The 19,870-nt window shown below is 37.0% G+C and overlaps 1 protein-coding gene across 6 annotated transcripts in view; it reads right to left on the bottom strand.

Moving 5' to 3' along the window:
* DNAI4 (dynein axonemal intermediate chain 4) overlaps positions 1-19,870 on the bottom strand; it is a 43,282-nt gene that overhangs the window by 5,673 nt on the left and 17,739 nt on the right. For all 6 annotated transcript variants that reach the window (XR_015798465.1, XM_088153891.1, XM_088153892.1 and 3 more), the window contains 12 exons: positions 19,202-19,358; positions 17,272-17,411; positions 13,637-13,792; positions 12,680-12,877; positions 9,348-9,601; positions 6,756-6,842; positions 5,869-6,020; positions 4,859-5,016; positions 3,702-3,817; positions 2,551-2,649; positions 811-1,037; positions 238-391 (listed from right to left, as the gene is read on the bottom strand). Coding sequence is in view for 5 of the 6 variants with exons in the window: in XM_088153891.1 (XP_088010017.1) it covers positions 238-391; positions 811-1,037; positions 2,551-2,649; positions 3,702-3,817; positions 4,859-5,016; positions 5,869-6,020; positions 6,756-6,842; positions 9,348-9,601; positions 12,680-12,877; positions 13,637-13,792; positions 17,272-17,411; positions 19,202-19,358 (1,898 nt within the window). In the remaining variant the exon portion in view is untranslated. The remainder of the gene's footprint in view (positions 1-237; positions 392-810; positions 1,038-2,550; positions 2,650-3,701; positions 3,818-4,858; positions 5,017-5,868; positions 6,021-6,755; positions 6,843-9,347; positions 9,602-12,679; positions 12,878-13,636; positions 13,793-17,271; positions 17,412-19,201; positions 19,359-19,870) is intronic.

Raw genomic sequence — 19,870 nt, 5'->3', positions numbered from 1 at the left:
AGGCAGAAACAATGCCTTAAGAAAGCACCTGTTCTGCTCTTCCTCCTGGATGGTTCCATCCCACTGCTTTAGCATCTACAGCAAATACAGTCCTGACTGAAGGATGATGCAATTATAGGTCAATATTGCAACCACAAGCTCAGTAGGTACAAAATAATAAATTACTACCAAGGAACAGGAGGCTTAGTTGCTTGCACCAGGCGCGGGCACAACAACTTTTCATGCCGCAAAACATACCTTTTTTCTGTCTGAGACAGTCATGTTTCTCAGTGCATAAACAGTGACTAGTCCATCACTGTCCCCAATCAGAAGGCAATCTGCATTTTTAGCAAAAAGTACAGTTGTGAATTTCAAATTGCCAGTAGCAGGATTCACAATCAGGGGATCCAACCTATAAATAGTACAAGACATGCAATTGGAACTGGAGAGTTGTTGGAATATTCCATTGCAAGGCATTATTTATCTGATTATTGTTTAATATTATTTGCTTATTGTTTCCTCAAAATAATTTCCATGTATTATTTTAATTATGTTACATTTTATCCTATTTTTCAGACAATTGTCTTGCAAAGTGGCTCATGTTAATTAAAAAGCATGGCTATCTAAAAAGACAGACACACAATGGAAGGGGGGATGCAGATCAGTTCTTCAAGGTCAGAAACATGAATAATGTGCTGGATAAATTTATTAACATGTTGGCAACATAGTTGTGTTGTCCAGTTATAGCCAGAGGACAATAGAAATACAGTATATGATCTTTTATTGCTTAGTGTTGGTATGAAATCATTTTTAAGAAATGCTGTTACTTACGTGCTCACACTTAGGTCCCAAATTTCTACCCTAGTTTCATTCACTGCTGCGAACACATAGGCGGAACTGGGAGACCACATTATATCATAAATAACATTGGTAGTGGAACTAAACATCAAAACTGGGCGAACTGAATCCTGGCGCCACAGTATGATAGTCCAGTCTGCAGAACAACTTAGAAACACTTCTGTACTGAAAGGATTCCATGTGATCTTATACACAGGGCCCTTAATGAGAAGTGAGAGAAATGTAGCATTTTAAATGCAAAGTTAGTAAGATTTTGAAATAAACATATTTAGATATATTCATGAATAGGGCAGCAAAGATCAGGAATGGTACAGAAATATTTATGCAGAAGTATACTGCTGCTCTAGCACTGAAGCAAAGCTCAAAAATATTTTAGAAGAAATTGAATTCAGAACAGCATATGCTGAATGGCATACTTTTAACCAGGTTAACTATATTGATCATAATCCAGAGGAAATGCTGAATAAAGACATAATTGGATTCTTTTACGTTTTGAGTCCTCATGATACTGTGCAGTCTTAGCAAAGGAAGCAGATTAACTTTTGGCTCAGTTGCTGCAGAGAGAGTTTTGTAGCACTCCCTTGGAAGCTGTGGGGTGAGCAGTTTTCCATTGATGGGAACACCCACTCCGTCCCTCCTTATAGCTCTAGGATTTACATAGTCTTTCTTGAAGCCAATCCATCATAGCACCGTATCACTATCCACCTGACTTCTAGGTGCACTGAGAGTTGCTTGTGCCACTCTCTACTGTACCCAGTCCAATCACCTTTTTTGTTCCTTACTGCAAAAATAAATGCAGTAAGGAAATTATGATGATGTGGAGCAAGTGTTGGCTTAGGTAATAGCTTTTATGCTCCTCCACTGGCTAGCTAGATGGTCTTTCTATTCTCTACTTCCTTTTCTTCCCACCCCAGTGAAGACCTGTGTGGCCATACAAAATTACTATAGAAAATAAATGGTGGACAGTGGGTGGGTGGAAATGCAAGAGACACCATGAGCCAATTGGTGCTTTCCCCAGGTGAGCAAGAGAGTTCAAAGAATGTCATTCTGTCAGTACCACTCCTAAGATCCAAAAATCCCCTCAGTTCTATTCCACACAAAAGGAAAATAACATACATTATATGTTTGCAATATATGTTGCATATGTTAGTCTGGTCATTTGCAAAAAAAAAAAAAGAAAAGAAAAGAAAAGAAAAGAAAAGAAAAGAAAAGAAAAGAAAAAAATGAAGGGAAGCTTGTTGAGTGCAAAGCTGACTGCAAAGATACCATTCCTCCTGTCTTAAAAACCTCTCATTTTTATGAAACAATAGCAGCAGCATTTGCAAATTGAAGCTCATTCCCAAATAGCTGAAATCAGGACTGCATATTTCTGATGTAGTTAGAATGAGGGAGGGATAGAGGAAAACAAGCTTACACACAGGTACCAAGAAAGATTATCTTGAGCCCCAAAGCAGAGGAGGGGGCAGCTGCCTGTAAGCTCTTCAGAACTGCAGCTCCGCAAAGAGAAAACAACAGCTTTGCTCTGGTTTTAGGAAAACTGATGCAGAATCAGAAAAAAAGTTGAGTCACTTCCCAAACTAGCCCACAGCATGAGTTTGGAAGTCTGGAGTTGCATCTGAACTGCTGTAACGCCCTCAAGTAGAGGTATTTTAACAGAGAGAGAAAAAGAGAGTAATGTGGCTTGTTTTATCAGTTTTGTTTAACTATTCTTACTTTGTGTCCTCTGTAGGTCTCCAGGTACTGCTCATTATAAGAACAAGAGCATTTATGAATATAACCTTCTTCAGTTCCTGCCATGTAGATATTAGTGTCCTGAAACAAAACCAAATTACTGTGATGACTTTTCGAGAATCTTTAATGCAGGAAGGTTGCTTTTCTCCCTTCCAGATAATATTTGAAATTATTAAACTCTAATATAGAGGAATTTTCAAAGGTTCAAGCAGTAATCTGACCAACAACATAATCAGATGTTTCACTGCCAACCATGCTTACAAAGGCAAAAAGGGTGGATGTCAGCTCAGAAAGATGGCAGAGAGGGGGATGGACCTACCACCATTTCCAGCACTCTTCTGGACATCAGGGCAGCATAACAAAATCAGAGCATTGCACAAGTGACAATTAGTAGCTTTCCACTCTGAATGCTATCAGTCTAATCTACTCCGGCTCTGGGAACCACATCTGAAAACCATTAGCCCTGGATAACTAATAAAATACTCTATTTCCAGCCTCAGACATATTACAATCATGCTATACTTTATTTCTCTCCCCAAAAATAGATCTTCTCCTTTCATGAAATACTATTTCTTCACATATATGTTATATTCCATGATGTGTAAAGAGATTCATGTGTCTTCCAGTACTCACTTCTTGGGAAGTTACCATGTGCAAGGGGAAAAAAAATCCTGCATGAAAGTACACCTAGTTTAGATATTTCTTGGATGGGTTAATTTCTTGCTTTCTTGCTTTCGCTTCTTCTTCTCTTGCAATATGTTGAGGAGAATGTGGTGGTAACCAAGGGTAGTACTGCACTCAATTTTCCCAAAAGCATGGCTGACTGAATTACCCAAGATTTCTGGGCTTTCCATCTGATATTAGGGAATAGTTAGAGAGCCGAAGGTGTTTTACAGCACTGAATAGAGTGTGAAAAGCTCTGCTGTCTTTGAAAAGATGGCCATTTCTCTGCTTATTTTGGAGATCTAAAAATCTGTGCCACACTGCTTGTTCCAAACAATTGATAGAAACAGGCCATTCCTATCAGGTGCTTCACTATTTTGGGCAATATCATTGCTATGACTTTACATGAATACTGAGAAAATATTTAAGGCCAGGTAATGTGAATTAAGATGTTATAATCAATTAAATACCGTTGGATGAAAATCAAAGGCTAGCCCAGGAGCCTGTCGAGATATAAGTGCTTCAGTTTTCTTTTCTGTTCCTGATTTTTTCTTTTCAGCTGTGGTTCGCTTTAGCTTCATTAGGTCTGTAATTTAAACAGAATTGCAAACATCAGGCCTGATTACAAGGGCTAGTCAGACTCTTTCTCATATACAAAGGATGCAGGATTATTTGTCCAGAATAAAGTGGGGAGGGGGATGCCCCTATCTTTTTTAAACCACCATGCAAAAAATTATTGTGCATCAGAAGAATGGGAAAGGAAATTTTAAGCTCCCCACCTACTATCCTACCCCACTATAGAGTCTCACTCATGAGCATGCATGCTTATGCGATCACTGGGGGAAAAGAAAACCTCCCATTCAGTTCAACTGCTCCCTATGTATTTAATGTTACACACACTATAGTTCTAAAATACTACAGCATCCCTCCAGTCCCAACCCAACAAAATTATCCAACGGTTATCCACAACTTGGTGTCATCCAAATGTGTTGGATTACAACTCCCCAAATTCTCAAGGGTCCAACATTTCTGGAAGGCACAGATTGGGAAGGTTGATCAGTACATAAGTGGAAGCAGATTTTTGAATAGATGTGTTTAGCAGTTTGTGAATAAAATCATGCAAGAAGAGAGAATTATAACATTAGCATATTAACTCATTAGAAACCCAGATCTTGTCAATCAGACAAGAGAAGTGACAATGTAGATTCAGTGTATGGAATGCAGGCCAGTGACATTAATCTCAACTATTCTGTGTGTGCTGAGCCTGATCAAAGCTTTTATGTGAATAAAAACACATTTTATTTATTTTTAATTTCAGTTTTTATCTCACCAACGTGCCTATAGCACTCAAAGCAGCTTTAGAAGAAGGTGGAAGAAGGAATAATGCAGTACTTTATTTCATTTTTTGCTAATGATAGTACATATGCCTGAGGGTATTTTTACATAAATATGAAAAAAGTTCATATACACTTAATTATAGACATAAAAATGTGTAATTGTCATACTATTTTTTTAAAAAAACCTAACGTTAAGAGAATAAATCACAAATAAAAATCAATCCAAACCACAATCTAAAAATGCAACACTTTAATTATTTCAGATATTTGTGTAATGTGAAAATATTTACCTGTGCAGCTTAGTCCTTTCCGCACAAACCATTTAGTTATTCTGCCATCTGCTGATATGGAGACAAGTATTTCCCCTCTGTCTTCTCCAGTTGTCCCCCTGTCTTGCTCTACCCATCTCAGTTGCCACACAGGCCCTAAATGTTTATCGTGGGATTCACTGAAACATATTTTCATAAAAACACAACTCCTGGGTTTATACAGCAATTAAAGAATAACTCTATAAAAGAAAAAAAAAATTATAGCTTATACAAACAGGAGCACATGCACCTTATGAAAATGAGTCTCAACTTGTGAAAGTTATATGACATGTAAGCATAAAGTTGGAGCTCTGTGCACATAAGCAATGTATTTCTTACTACAAATGAATTAGAAGAAGATAACATATGATGGTGAATGTTTTCAGGGTTTAGACTAGATCCCAACATGGCACCTTCCAAATGCATTATGGCTGCAACTCCCAAAATTCCCTAACACTGAAGAAGGCTTATTTAAACAGAAGGGTAACAGTGGAAATTCCCTTAAAGATTTAGCCTTAGGACACCTAAAGAGGAGCATGTTTCCCACCCACCCCCAGAACACTCCAACTTAATAAAATATAAGCTACATTTATGCACTTGAAAGAAAACAAGGCTCCTGGTTTTTTGAGAGATGTACAGAGAAAGAAATTCATTTAGAAGAGGAGGGAGAAATCTCTGTTAGCGAACAGCATCAGGTGAAACAGTGATATCTATCTGGAAATTTGATCCTTTCAAAGAAAACTGATACAGTAACACTGGATCATAAAACTGCTTACCATTCAGAAAAGCAGGGAGGACAGAATAATATCTGTTAATCCTCCAAATTTTTAAAAGAGCCACAACCATACAGACAAGGAATTAAGTATCTAAAAAAATATTACAAAATGAGGCCTTCGCACTGCTTATAAACCTGTAATTTTTTTCCAAAACAATTCATTATAATAATAATATAAACAAGTCTGGGGAAGGGCTTAGAAGACTTAATGTTATACCTGGTATCTAGAACTGAAGTTTGATTTCGGGATTGGACATTATAAACCTCTATTGTCCCATTGAACAGTCCAACTGCTAGGAGGTTTGGATTGGCTGTAGAGAAATCCAATGCAGTTACCCCATGAGCGCAGTTGTAGATACGCTCTGGCCACTGAACAGAATGTAAAAATAAAAATAAGTTAAATAAAAGAACAGCCATAAAATTCATAAAGAAGTTTCTAATTACTTTTAAATTTCTAATTAAGTGTATCCCTGATTTGAGATTGTCGCACAATAAAAATATTGTGTGTGTGTATGTGTGTGTGTATGAAATTATTGATAGCCATGGACCTCGAGAATCATTTTAAAATAGGCTACAATGACAACCGTCTGTTTTAAAGGGTGATTATTATATGGCTGCTAAATACCAAGCTATAACATCCATACTCAGTGATATGCACATAAATAAAAATAAAAATAATATAAGCCCTAGTAATTAATCTAAGTAACATTTGTTTTGGTCCTTAAAAGTTTATGTCCTAATAAATTTATAATATAGTATTTTAATAATGTTAATAAGCCACAAAACTTTTAAAGGACTTATAAAACTGAGACTATTTTTAAATGCTAAAGGGGACTTCTGAGTTAAATGCATTGAATTAGAGTCTAATTATTAGATTATAAAGCTGGCTTTTTTTCAAAAGACAGGCAAGCTGTCAATGAATCATCTGTGATTTTACCAAAAAAAAAAAAAAAAATTGCTATGACTTCAGATACATATTGGTCCGGGACTATAAACAAGTTATCTAAGCAAGCATGAAAACTTTATTGCTACTAACCCATCATAAACAACAACAACCAATTCAGTTAAAAATAGAAGGGGCAATATTTCAAATGTGTGCATTACCATAGGGTTTTTCAGTGACCAGCAGCAAGCCAAGCCTTTCTTCTGCTCTTTAAAACGAAACTGGCCATAACCAACAGCTAAAAGATCCTAAAAGCCAAGAATACAGATTACTACCAGCCAACAACGTATCACTGAAATTGCCATGACTTTCATTTTGAGCAGTTCAGTGAAGCAAGCAAACAAACAATACTGCAGTTCCCACAATGAGATGCCCTCCAGATACATTGAGACTACCACTTCTATACTTCCAGTCAGCTTAGCCCCAAATTGGGCATTCTTAGACCTAAAGGGCATTAGGTTGAACAAGCTATCTTATAGGCACAAAGCGCTCTTGGGTGAGATGGGCAGTGACTAAATTTGAAATATAAAAAATTGATAGTGTCAGGTTTCCCACCAATAAATCACAATTCTTCTGATTTTCCATCCCTTATTGAACAGTTGTCTGGATTTGGCAGAAGATTTCCAGACCCAACTCTGCATGCTTAGCATCCTTACTGCAGATAAGAATGAACACAACAGTTCTTTGCCCCTGCAGCGCACAGAGATCAAAGACAGAAAGCCATTCTTCAAGGTTTAGGCACCTTTCTCTGGCCCTTTCCAATTATCAGATGCTTGGGGACCACCTGGTAGCCTTGGGTGGTTGAGATATGTTTACGTACTGGCCCTCTCTAGTATGAGAACTGCTGCTTCCTGCCTTACCAGCCCCATCCCTTATAGGTAGGGCCAGCCAAAATACTTTGCTGCCTTGGGTAGAACAAAAATAATGCTACCAACACTGGCAGTTAAAATACACAAGTATCCAAGTTATTCTGACAGCCGGGGGAGAAAATCCCAACATTTTCCTTGCTTTCTAATTATACAAGTACAATAAAAACTAACTAAAATACAATTAAAATAATACCTCCAACAGCAGCCTGACTTCCTGATGCAGTAAGGCTAAGGTTCAGGTCCATATTTCCAACACTACTGGTGTTGAAAATTACTACTATAATCTGTATTTTGTGCTAATGGCATATGCAGTGGTAGTGATGATGATGATGGAGAAATCTCTGCCAGTGAATGGTAGATATATTCTAATTACTGACACGATGAAGCTCTGAAAGCAGAAAGCTGGTTTGTAATTAGGCCAGCTCATGTCAGGAAAATCTTCATGGCCACCTCCCCCAGCAAAAAAATACAAGCCTTAACTCAGGAGAAATTTAATAAGTGAAAAATACTGCAGACGGGAATTACATTTAGGAAATATGGGAAAAGAGGAAAGTAGGCTAATCAGCAAGCTGAGAAACATGTATCTTGGAAGACTATAGAAGAAATGAAGGCATGAGAAAAAGAAGAAAAGGGGTTAGATATTGGGCAGTTGGAAAATATAGAGAAATAGGGCTTTGGAGAAACTTTGGAATTCAAGAGGACAGAGAAGGCAAAGCTATATATACTGTTTTAAGGAAAGGTGGTAGAGAGACAGAAATAAAGAGAGGCCAGTCAATGTCAGAATGCAATGTCAAGTAGGGAATAAATGACAGTGAGTTTTAAATCCCACTCAGAGCCATAAACCCAGCTTTCAAAGGCCAGGAATACCAGCTGCTCCATAAGCAGAGCCACGTAGGCCTAAGCAGTGGTTCAGGTTCAAAGGCAACCGTGCTTCGGAGCATGTGGGCACCTCCCTATAACACCTAAAGCAGCCACATCTTTTCCTAGGATCGTGCAGCTTCTCTTCACAGTGGCCATGCAATCCCAGGAAAAGACCCCTTTGATTTCAGGAGCTGCAGACAGATGCTGTATATGTGCGCCTGCGCACTCTTTTTGCCTTCATATCCAAAGCAATACGCAGCCCTTGTTAATCTGTTGCTTATCTGTCAAGTCAGTTTCTCGGCTTCAACAACATTAAGATATGTGGACTTCGACTGACTGGGGAATTCTGGGAGTTGAAGTCCATACATCTTAACGTTGTTGAGGTTGAGAAACACTGTGTTAGGTAAGGTTTCCTTAGCAATTATTCACTCACTCCCTTTTTTTGGCACAAGAGTTTCCAGCCCAGTTCTAAACTAGCCTCCAGAAACAACAACAAATTATCAAAATACTTATTTTCAAATAATAGGTCATGCTGCAGCTCTCCAATTCTGGATTAGTAAAATGGAGATGTGCAGAATCCTTTCCTCTCTATGGTAAATTATTTTCCCAAAGACGAAAAATTCTTTCTGTAATCCAACAGTGCCTGGCATGGAAATTGTAGTTCCTAAAGCTATTTTTATTCTTATACACTTAATTATCCAGATATAGAAATATGCAACTAGACAAGTAGAATGAGATTTCTCTGCATTCTCCTTCCCACAACAGCTTTTCCATGTCCTTGAAAATGTCACATAGAATGTCAAGAAATTCTGCTGAATGTGATAAGATATGGTATAAGAAGAAAGGAGAATTCCTGAAAATTGTGTACACAATTTACACAAATGGAGCTCTTCTTTCCCCTGATTCTCTGTAGCATTCGCTGGGGGGACTAGAGGTGGAATGAGGTGGGGAAGTCCACTTCTGCCAGCCCAATTGCATATCCCTAAATGTATATCCATCACCAAAAATTTAATGGTCACTTACAGGGTTTAACTTGTTCCAAGCCATACAGCTCACGTTGTTGCCTCTAGTCAAATTGCATCCATAGGACCACAAGGCTTCCATAAACGGTGGTGGTAGTTCTTCTTGTCGTTCGCCAAAATCTAACAGCAAGGATGATTTAAATGATGGCTCCTCTTCCTCTTCCTCCTCCTCCTCCTCTTCTTCCTCCTGTTCCTCCTCCTTTTCTGATACATTATCAAATTCAGATTCACTATTTTCAGATTTGATGTCTGGCTCTAAGAACACAAGCAAAAAAACAAGAAAATGCCAATATCATTACATTCCCAAACAGGCACTGCTTATACTTGCTCAGGTCAGTGATTAGCCTGACCAGTATCTAGATACTGATGACTGCCATGATTCCCAGTGAAAGGTAAGGGAGACCCAAGACCTCTACATTTGACTCTCCCTTTGAAATAAAAAAAGAGGAGACATATACTGCAGAGATTAATTCTGCTGGAGGTGTTGTTTGATAAACACAACATAATTTGAACCCAGTTCTGTCAGCCAGGATTATTCTCTGGATAGCAAATAGCAATGGGACCTGAAGCTGCCTCCTTTTAAATTACAAACTAAAAGTGCAGAAAGATTCTTAGCATATCATGATGAAGGAAAGTGTGTATCACCAACACTTGAAAATGTTGAAAATGTTTTCCAGCATGGGAAGAAGTTCAACAACAAAGCCAACTGGATCCAAAAGTTAAGCTATCACAAGAATCTTCAGCTTTTTTGGACCTGGAAACTCCTTCTTCCTTCAACTTATTACTGGAGCCTTATTTTCAATGCTGCATATATATTGCCTTTTCCTTGATTTTAGGGCTCCAGCTTCATAGATAAAAGGAACACTGGCATTTGTAGCTAATCATAAAACAAAACAAAACAAAACAAAACATAACATAACATAACAAAACAAAACAGCTCCTGGTAAAAATTAGAATTCTCCATTAATGAAGAATATTTTCTCCTTTACAGCTCATTATGTTTTATACATCTCCTCCTCCTCCCACTCCTCCTTTTCGTTTAGCCACAAAGGTGAAATGACACTGAATTTTGGGGCCCAACACCATGTTTCCATTTGTTGGTTATTTCTGAAAAAGCCACATGCCATCTTCTTCTAATGTCTTAGATTACAATTCCCATCACTCACAAACCAAGATATATTGGAACTGCAGACCCACAAATCTAAAGAGAAATTATTTGGGTTTATTCATGTATATATTGTATGGCACCTTTTATTTCCCAAGTCTCAATAAAGCCAAATAAAAAGACTTGAGACGAGGCTTCTTTAAGATAACAGATGTATTTTGATCAAGACACAGCTGGGTGACCCCAATCAACACATTCAGAAGAGATGTTGATGAAATCACACCTCACAAAACAAACATCACAGGCTTTATAGACATGTAAATCTGTAATCAGATAGTACATCCCCTCATACCCATACAAGGGATTTTTGGGACGGTCTGAGCAAGTGAAAGGTGGTTCTTAGGAAGGTAAACTTAAATGTAACTTTTTCTTCTGGTTACCAAGAGAATGGCATACAAGATTTTTCTTATCTTTTCTCTGGAATGCAGGGCCCCACAACTGTTGCAAAAGCTTGGTAAAACAAACAACTTGTACTCAGCTAATTGCTTATTCGAAGACAATCGGGCATTCAGCAAAGAGATAAGGGGGGGGAAGAAGAAACCAGTGCTCTTTACAAAGCAAAAGCAAGTTAACCCTTTAGAAATAAAATAGAGTGCACTGTTACAGGTATGGTTAAACATTATGTGAAGCATATATATACTGTATATATATAAAATATAAAATTGTGTATATATAGAATATAAAATTGTGTATCAAAATAATGCCCTTCAATATAATAATTTCTCAGCTCTTTTGAGTATGAGTTCCAAGAGAAAAAACATGATATAAATGCAATAAATAAACTACAGTATGCCACAGACACTTAAGGGGCAGGGCTTGCTGCCAAGATCCTGCTCTCTTCTATGCAACATCTGAAACGTTCTGATTTTCTCTTTTTTAAAAAAATTGAGGTTCCCAATGCCCACAGATTACCTGTCATAGTACCTACCATGTTCATACCCCTTCTGAGTTAACAAAATTAAAAAAATAATTTTTTGAAAAACAGGGGCCTAGCATTAAGAAAAGCTTTTAATGTTTTCTTTATTTCCAGCAAAGCCTCCAAGCTGTATGCAGGCCCCAAAACGCTTCTTCAAAAATAAGCATGGTGGTTATCTACAAATCATAATTTGTTATAAAGGATGCCCAAACAGGAGAAAAAATGGAGTGGTAGGAAATGATCCATTCATCCATTCATCTCTCTGTATCTCTCTGAATCTACTAAGCCTCATGGCAGTTTACAATTAGCCATTAAATATTTTAATAAAAGAAACAGAACTATAAAGCACAAAGGAGGGAGGAAGCATTTTTTTAAAATGTAGTATGAGTATTGCCTGATGTGTTTACTTGTTTATGTTCTGCTTACTACTCTATGTGCATGGGTAGATATGTTTTATCTCTGGGTTTTCGTATGCAATTTTGTCTGGATTTTAGCTTTTTAAAAAAAATATATTAGTGTAGTACTGTACTATATGTCATTAAGACACATTGTGGGAAATGTTGCCTCTGTATGCTTCTAGAAGGACTACCAGTTTGCCTTCTTGAAGTGTTTTTCTGGCATCAGGGGATCATCCTACCTCTGAGTTTGTATTTATGGTTTTGTTTTTGCTTTTTAGTAGAAGTTACTCATCTTTGTACAACATTAGTTCCTGTTCCATGAAATGGATGTGGAACAAAAATTTGTAAGTTCACAAAAGTTATGTGCACTGCCTTAGGACTTAGACCCCTTCCTCTGCCCTTTACTTATATTTCTAAACAAGTTTTCTTTAAGCCTTTCAGTTTGCCTTCTAGGAGAAATGTTCTTTGTAATTGACCACATCTATCTTAGCAGCCATGTGGAGAAAGGGCAAGCCTTGAGGAGCCCTGCTTTAATTCCTCTACTAAAAAATGGAAATAATGAGGACGCCAATGATGTCTCTTTGAGGTGTAACCCACTAAGTGAAGACCTGTATCCTAGGTAGTAGGCATCATCAACACATTCTAACATCTAATTTGTAAACCATGCTAGCAATTTGTTTCAGGAAGCAAATTAGGGCTTCTATAAATAAAGTCCATTCATAAGAAGTAGGGTTCCCAACTCTTTCCTCTAAGAATAACATTACAGTAATGTAAATTAACTTAGGTATCTTTTTCAGTAAGTGAAATTGTTCCTGAACTCAGGCTGACAAGAAAATACCTGATCACTTATGTACCTATGAGGATAGGGAGTTGCCGATAAGCTGCAAGTTTAGGCTGGAAAACATTCTCCATTAAGACTCTTTCCATATAAAATAGATCTTGATTAAATTTATCAGACTTCAATATAATTTCTGAATGATCTTCTATTTCTTCATGGATTCGGGAAAGAATTACACTTTCAAGATCAATAATGGAACTTGAAGCGAAACTTTCTGAGAGAAAAAAGAAAATAAACAGTAAATGTTATAAAGAGAACATCTGAAGTGTTACAAGAAAGGGAGAAAATAATGTTCTGTTTTTAATATTCTGAACTGATCTAGAATTTTAAGGGCAGCATAAAAATCTATTAATAAATAATACATTAAGTGTTCTAGTAATGCTATTTTATTACATATTTTTCTATTTTGCTAGAGAAGATTGCTCTGTGACATTTTAGTCCCCGGTTCAATCTACAAATTGTTTGTGTATGTATGTATATGTATATGTACATGCGTGTGTGTTTGTGTGTGTGTTTTGCATGCACACCTAGAAAATCATTTCAGTACAGATAGAATTCTAGACTATAAACTCTATTCCTTAAAAGTTTATACTGCTAATGTGAAATCAATATTATTTTAAAATGCATTTTTTGCATAATTGCTGAAACTCTATGCATTGGAGTATAAACTGCATTTTTTAAAAAAGAATTTTCTTCTAGATTAACATTTATAGCATTGCTCATTAGGATTTATATGATCCCATATCAGAAGGGAAAACTGTAAGAAAAATAAAAAGAGAATTTTCTTCACACTGTGCTAACTCCAAGTCAATAGCAATTACACCTCATTATTTTCACAGGTATAATCTAGTTAAAAGGGTAAAACCACACTCTGGCATAAATATCTACATATAATGATGGTAGATCGGTAATATGTAAATCTTGATTTGGTTGGGAGACGATGCAGAAATCTAAATATAGTATGTAAAGTTACCTGCTTCCAAAGAAGCAAGGGACATGGTTTTGTTATGCTCCTTGAATACAGCTGATTTACCAGCTGATGCACTTAGTGGTCCACTAATTGCTGCTGCTGCTGCTGCTTCCAAAGCATTAAAAGAATCAAATAAATCCCAGGTAGTGGCCATTATCTCTATGGAAAAAAGACATGATTACATCCAACTTTGTTCTGTATGTAAGTGCCACTTACTTATGTTACAGTACAAGAAAATACTGCTGAACAGATAAATTACATTTCAGAAAAACAAACTGGTTGAATCTGTTTAACCAGTTTAAGAAGCTAAGATAAATATAATTGGATTCACAGAATTCTCATGTTTCCTTTGTATAACTGCATATTCTTCCAGAAGACCCATTGGGGGAGATGGGCAGCATACAAGTTTAACTAGTAAATAAATAAATAAAATATGCATTTAGATAAAGTACTCTAGGTTGGTTTTCTGAAGTCTTCTCAATTTTAAATGTTTCATTATCTTCTAGACAGGTGTATAATTGCTCCTACTCACCACACAGTGGCAGCATTCTTGCATAAATCCACCCGGTATGTTTAAAGTATTTTTTAAAAAGTAAAAGCACCCTTGACCACTGGGGATTTGACCCATGACATTTCATTGGCAACATTACAGAACTGGTTTGCCGTTGTCTTCTACTTGGATTTTTTCCCCCAACTTCTGCAGCTATCCAACAACCCAGGTGGTTCCCCCACCCAAATACTAATTAGCGCTGGCTCTACTTACTTCTGAGCCAAGGTCAACTAGGTGCTGCCACCTACTGTGGCTTTAAAATACACACACCTATACAAAAACAAGAAGTCACTTATCTCCTTAATGGAACTGAATAGAAACTAGGCTCGCTTGGATTTGAAATTGAGCCACAGGTAATGGAGAAAGAAAAAGAGAGAAAGTGAAGGAGAATGGTGCTGGATTAGAAACTGGAAAACTGTGAGTTCTAGTCCTAGAACTGTGAGTTCTAGGTATGGAAGCCAGCTGTGTGTCTTTGGATCGGTCATTTTCTCCCAGCCCAACCCATCTCACAGAGTTGTTTTTGTGGGGAAAATGGGAGGAGGGAGCATTTAGTACACCATCTTGAGTTATATGAAATAAAAGTGGAATATAAATCTTAATAACAACATCAACAATAATGTCCCACACTCAGCAAAGAAACTGAAGCCAAAAGAGGTTATTTCAGCAAGACAATAATCAGAAGCATACCTCCAAATCAGCTATGAAGTAGTTACAGAAAAGATTGCTAAGGATTTAGGAATGGCCTGCACAGTGCCTAGACTTGAATATTATCGAAAATCTGTGGGGAGATTTCAAACATGCAGTGCATAGAAGGAGATCTAAGAATGTTTCTCAGCTAGAAGAGTTCTGCAAGGAACATTGTAGAAAAAAAATCTGAAAGCAGGTTCTTAACAGGAAATGTTTGGAAGCTTTATTTCTCCAAAGGAAGTGTTACTACATCTTGACATAAACTTTTGCATCTACAATATTCACTGTTTCTTACTCTGAATCTGTAAACAACTGCACATAAATAATAAATATATATTCAAATTTGGGGAAATACATTGTGTTTAACTTTGTACTACACAAACGTTGTGTTAGCATCTGTTCATTTAAGGATTCATTGATACATGCGGTTTGATCAGGAGTGCCTAAATTTTGCATACAACCCCAAATCTAGTTTACACCAATATGATTCACTATAGCTCTCTATACTTTTCTATATTTACAAACTTTTCTATTTCCTTCCTCCTACCACATCCAAACCCATTCTCTATCTGAGGTATCAACATCATCCAACCATAACTTTCTTGTCTTGCTCTTCATCTTGACCCTTTCACTCTCCTTTTATATACTTGTTAGGCAGTTGAATCCTCATTTATTCACTTTATGTATGATCAAACTACCTCAACATTCTTCTCTTGTACTGGTCACCCATGTATTCAATACACATTCATTCATTTTAATTCTTGATCACACACTTCTTAATCTGTTCCTACTACATCCAAGTTATTATTGTTTCTACCTAGTTCTCATTTTCATAAAACAAAATGGGCAGAATCATGTTCCTGCAGCTATTTCACTTGACATTCATTCCTTACAACAATCACATATGTTTCTTACCAGCATTTACATGTTTTAACATTCTAATTTCCTTATCTTCAGTTCTCCATTTCCCCCATTCTACCAAGAAATATAAAATCATGTACAGTATTTTTTTTCTTTTCTTTTTGCCATTTATGTTTGATTTGCAGTTGTCTACTTCATTTTTCCTGTCAAACGTAACTACCTTGTTCTTTGGTACATTAATGATTTATATCTATACTACTCATTTTATTATACAGTCTATCTAACATTCACTGCAAATCATTCTGGTTCTTAGCCAACTACACTGCATTGACTGTATATAAAAATTCACATACAGATAGTCCTCAGGTTACAACCACTCATTCAGTGATCATTCAAAGTTACGATAGCACTGAATGAGGGAGACTTATGACTGGTCTCAGAGTTTCGGCCATCGCAGCATCCCTGCAGTCATGTGATTGCCATTTGCAACCTTCCCTGCCAGCTTCCTACAAGCAAAGTCAATAGGGAAGGTAGCAGAGAAGATTGCAAGTTGCTCCTGTAAGTCCCTCCTGCCACTTTTTCTCCTGAGGATCCCCACTATGGAGTATGAGATCCCAGGGATCTCATACTCCATAGCACCCCCTGCCTGCATTCTGTAGCGCTGTCCCTGCCAGCCCACCCATGGCCCCTGCTGGCCCATCCATGCTCAGTAGTGCCCACCTGTGGCACTCACCCACCCGCCCACAGCTCTCACCCACTGACCTCCTTACCTAGAATTCCAGTCATGTGAGGCCCTCTCTTAATGACCCATGAGGTCTTTGGGTTACAGTGGCAACCAAGACTGCTGGGATTGCCATCACTGAGTGATGCAGTCATGTGACATTGCACTTTACAACTTCTACGACAAAATTCTGGTCCCAATTGCCATCATAACCCGAGGACTACCTATATTTCTCCAACTTCTCCAACCAACTTATCTGTAATGTCACCATAAGATTTTATTATATATTCATGCATTGGTACATTAAACAACAAAGAGGACATCACATCTTACTCTCTGCTCAATATAGAATCATTGTATAAACATTTGATTTATTCTCTCTTTTTATCTCCACATCCATTAAATCATATTTAGCAACCAATCTTTAATTCAATATTCATGCAAAATGTTCTGTAATTCAAGTTTATTCTCTTTATTATATACTTTTTCTAAATCAACACACAGAGGGCAAGCTTTCCATATACAACTGTTAGGATGCTGAACTGTGCAAACACAACTTTAAAAATGTGTACACGTAGGTGTAATATTCCATTTTATACTAGTTGAGAAAAAGAGATACAATCTTATAAGAAACCTCCTTTAGTGGCAATATTCATCATTTCTGCTAAAAGAAAGAAAGAAAAATCACAACATTTGGCTCAAACCAAATGTTTCAGGAGACTGAAAAAAATATTCTTGGTGTTTGCTTCCAAAGTTGAAACTATAGATCTTTTCATATAGTTTCAATGCTCTATAAAAAAAACATCCCCATTAATTTACCTTTGTCAGCCATCATAATTTTGTCACATTGTACTTCCTTTGTCTTTGGTGCTCCATTCAGTGTTTGCATCATTCTATTGGCATATCGATCATTGCCAACTCTGTTTTTACAGAGTTCCATATAAGCAACATTCCTTGTCCTTTGAAAAACAAAAGATACACATTCAAAGTACTTTATACAAACATTTCAACTTCCAAAGATATTATTTTCCTTTACAGATATCTTCTTAGAAATAATGATGCACATAAATACTGTAGGTGGAAACTAGTTCTTAAATGATACTACAATAGATGTGGAATTCTGCAGCTGCAAACCAATTTAGCTGGGAGTATTCTCCGTTGGATTTGCTTTTAAGCAGATATGGATAGAATTGCACTGTAAAATGTTTTGGAATTCTTTAGAGGGAGACCTGAAGTTTTCATTTTGCTAACTAGATTCTTGAACAACTGCAAATCATTAGGTAAATAATGTTGCTTGTCTCCTGACACTGCACATTTTGTATTCCTTTCTGCACAGCTGTTTTACCGCAATTGCCCATTAAGTTACTAGGATCGAGAGGCAGTAACTGTTACAGCTGACTTCCAGATAGATATAATTATGCAGATAAGATTATTTTTTTCCCACAGCTGAATAGACTGTAAAATATCAGACATGCTCACTGGTGGCAGGCTTTTTAGTATGAAATCAATCAGGCATTTTGGAACATATCAAGCTACTTTCTATGGAAACAGATAACTGGCCTTCTAGCTAACCATTTTCTATAGTTACTGGCAGTGACTGAGAGGATCTTGTCAAGTGAGGGCACTTGCCTCACAACACAAGTGTGATTTTGAGAGGAGTAAGGGATGCCCAGAGACTGTTGGTTGCTGATGGCTGTGTGGGAATACCCCAAGTTCTCTTTAGTCATGCCTGCCCTGCTAGAAAATGTGACCCTCCATTCTGATGTGCAGCATGACCACTTCTTAAAGACTCAGAGGTATTTCATGCATTATGACTTAGGTTAGCTATTGATAATTTAACCAAAGACATACAAAGGATCTGTGACTGGTTGTCCTAACATTTAATTATTTTTTCCCTTCAAAGTAGCTTCTGAGAGTGTAGGAAAGAGTTGAGAATCATAATTCAAAACATCTGAAGGGCATAAGACTGAGAAATACTGTCCTAAAACATAATATGAAGTAACTTGTAAGCGATCCTAGAACAGATATAATAGTAACCTATGGTTTAATGTTATGTACATTCTTTACCTCCAGTGTAGTTATGACATGATGGAAACTTTTGTTTCTATTTTAAATTGCTCACAGTTTAGTATTACATTAGATCTCTAAATTAACTCTGGCTTATTAAAATAAGCTAGCTTCATAAGCCACTCTTTAAAACTTAGACTCTACATGAGCTCATCTAGTTCTGTGATTCTATGTCCATGTAATCAGCAGGAGTTGAGCTCAACTCAAGGGAGATTTGACTCGACTTTTGCAATCTGACCAGGTTCAGATATAAGGCTAAACTGCAGTTAGTTAAACAGGAGATTACCTTTTCCAAGGACCTGTACTAGAGAAAACAAGAAATGGGAATGCACAAGACAAAAGCTACTTTAGATAATGCTAAACTATAACTCAGTGTAACAGCAAAACACTTTGTTGCTAGGAAACACAGTAGAAGGCAACATGTGGCTCTCCAAGTCTTGTTCCACAGTTCCCACTATCCCTCACTATTGGCTGTGCTGGCTAGAGCTGATGGGAATTGCAGCTCACCAACCTAGAGTGAACATACATTGCTCTTCGCTGATTCTGCAGAAACAAAATATGTTTTTGTTATATTTGTGATACAAATCATCATCTGGATAAATTCTGAAGTTACAAGCCATATTTCATTATAAGGTTGCTAATGAGAGGCAAGTTTACACAATAGCTATTGCATTGTGCTTACTTTACATCTTCAGCTTCTTCAGACTCGGTAGATATCATAACAGTTGGCATGTTAAATAACCAAATTGTTTCTGTCTCAGTCAGGAATATATCCACAGTCTTTTCTAAGTCTTGCTTTGTCAGTTGTTCTAGCACTTCCTCTCGTCTAACCTGGACATCTACCATGAGAAAGAATGAAATAATTATTTCCATTTAGAAAAGCAAATACAGATCATATATGGGTTATTGTGACTATGAACATGAACATTTTTTCTTTTATATGAATAGACTTTTCTTCTAGGTATACAGGGATCACTAGAGCATAAACATGCTACAGAGGGTGGATACCTAAAAGCAACTTATGCTCCTCTGCTCTCCATGTTGCTTTAGGAAAATTTGGTAAAAGAAGGCTGCGATGTGATAGGTACCATTATATTCACCATTTCTTGGCCAATAAACTGTGGTAAAGATAAGTAATACTTAAAACAAGACATTGTATCAAGTACTTTTTAAAGAACATGTTACCAGGGAGACATACAGATGGATGTAGCTCAGCAACAGTGACTCCATGGCATAGAGCTAGAATCTGAGAATGTGCAGTATTGACTATTTTAGATTATCACAAAGACAGTTACTATTTGACTTGTTATTTACTGATATTGATGTTTTTGATTGTGTTGAGCATCAAAAC

This window comes from Python bivittatus, unplaced genomic scaffold, assembly GCF_059951505.1.
Source record: "Python bivittatus isolate LINGU-HERP-01145 unplaced genomic scaffold, Pbiv_v1 ctg000700_np1212, whole genome shotgun sequence".
NCBI classification, from domain to species: Eukaryota; Metazoa; Chordata; class Lepidosauria; order Squamata; family Pythonidae; genus Python; species Python bivittatus.
This window is presented reverse-complemented; position numbering and strand designations above follow the sequence as displayed.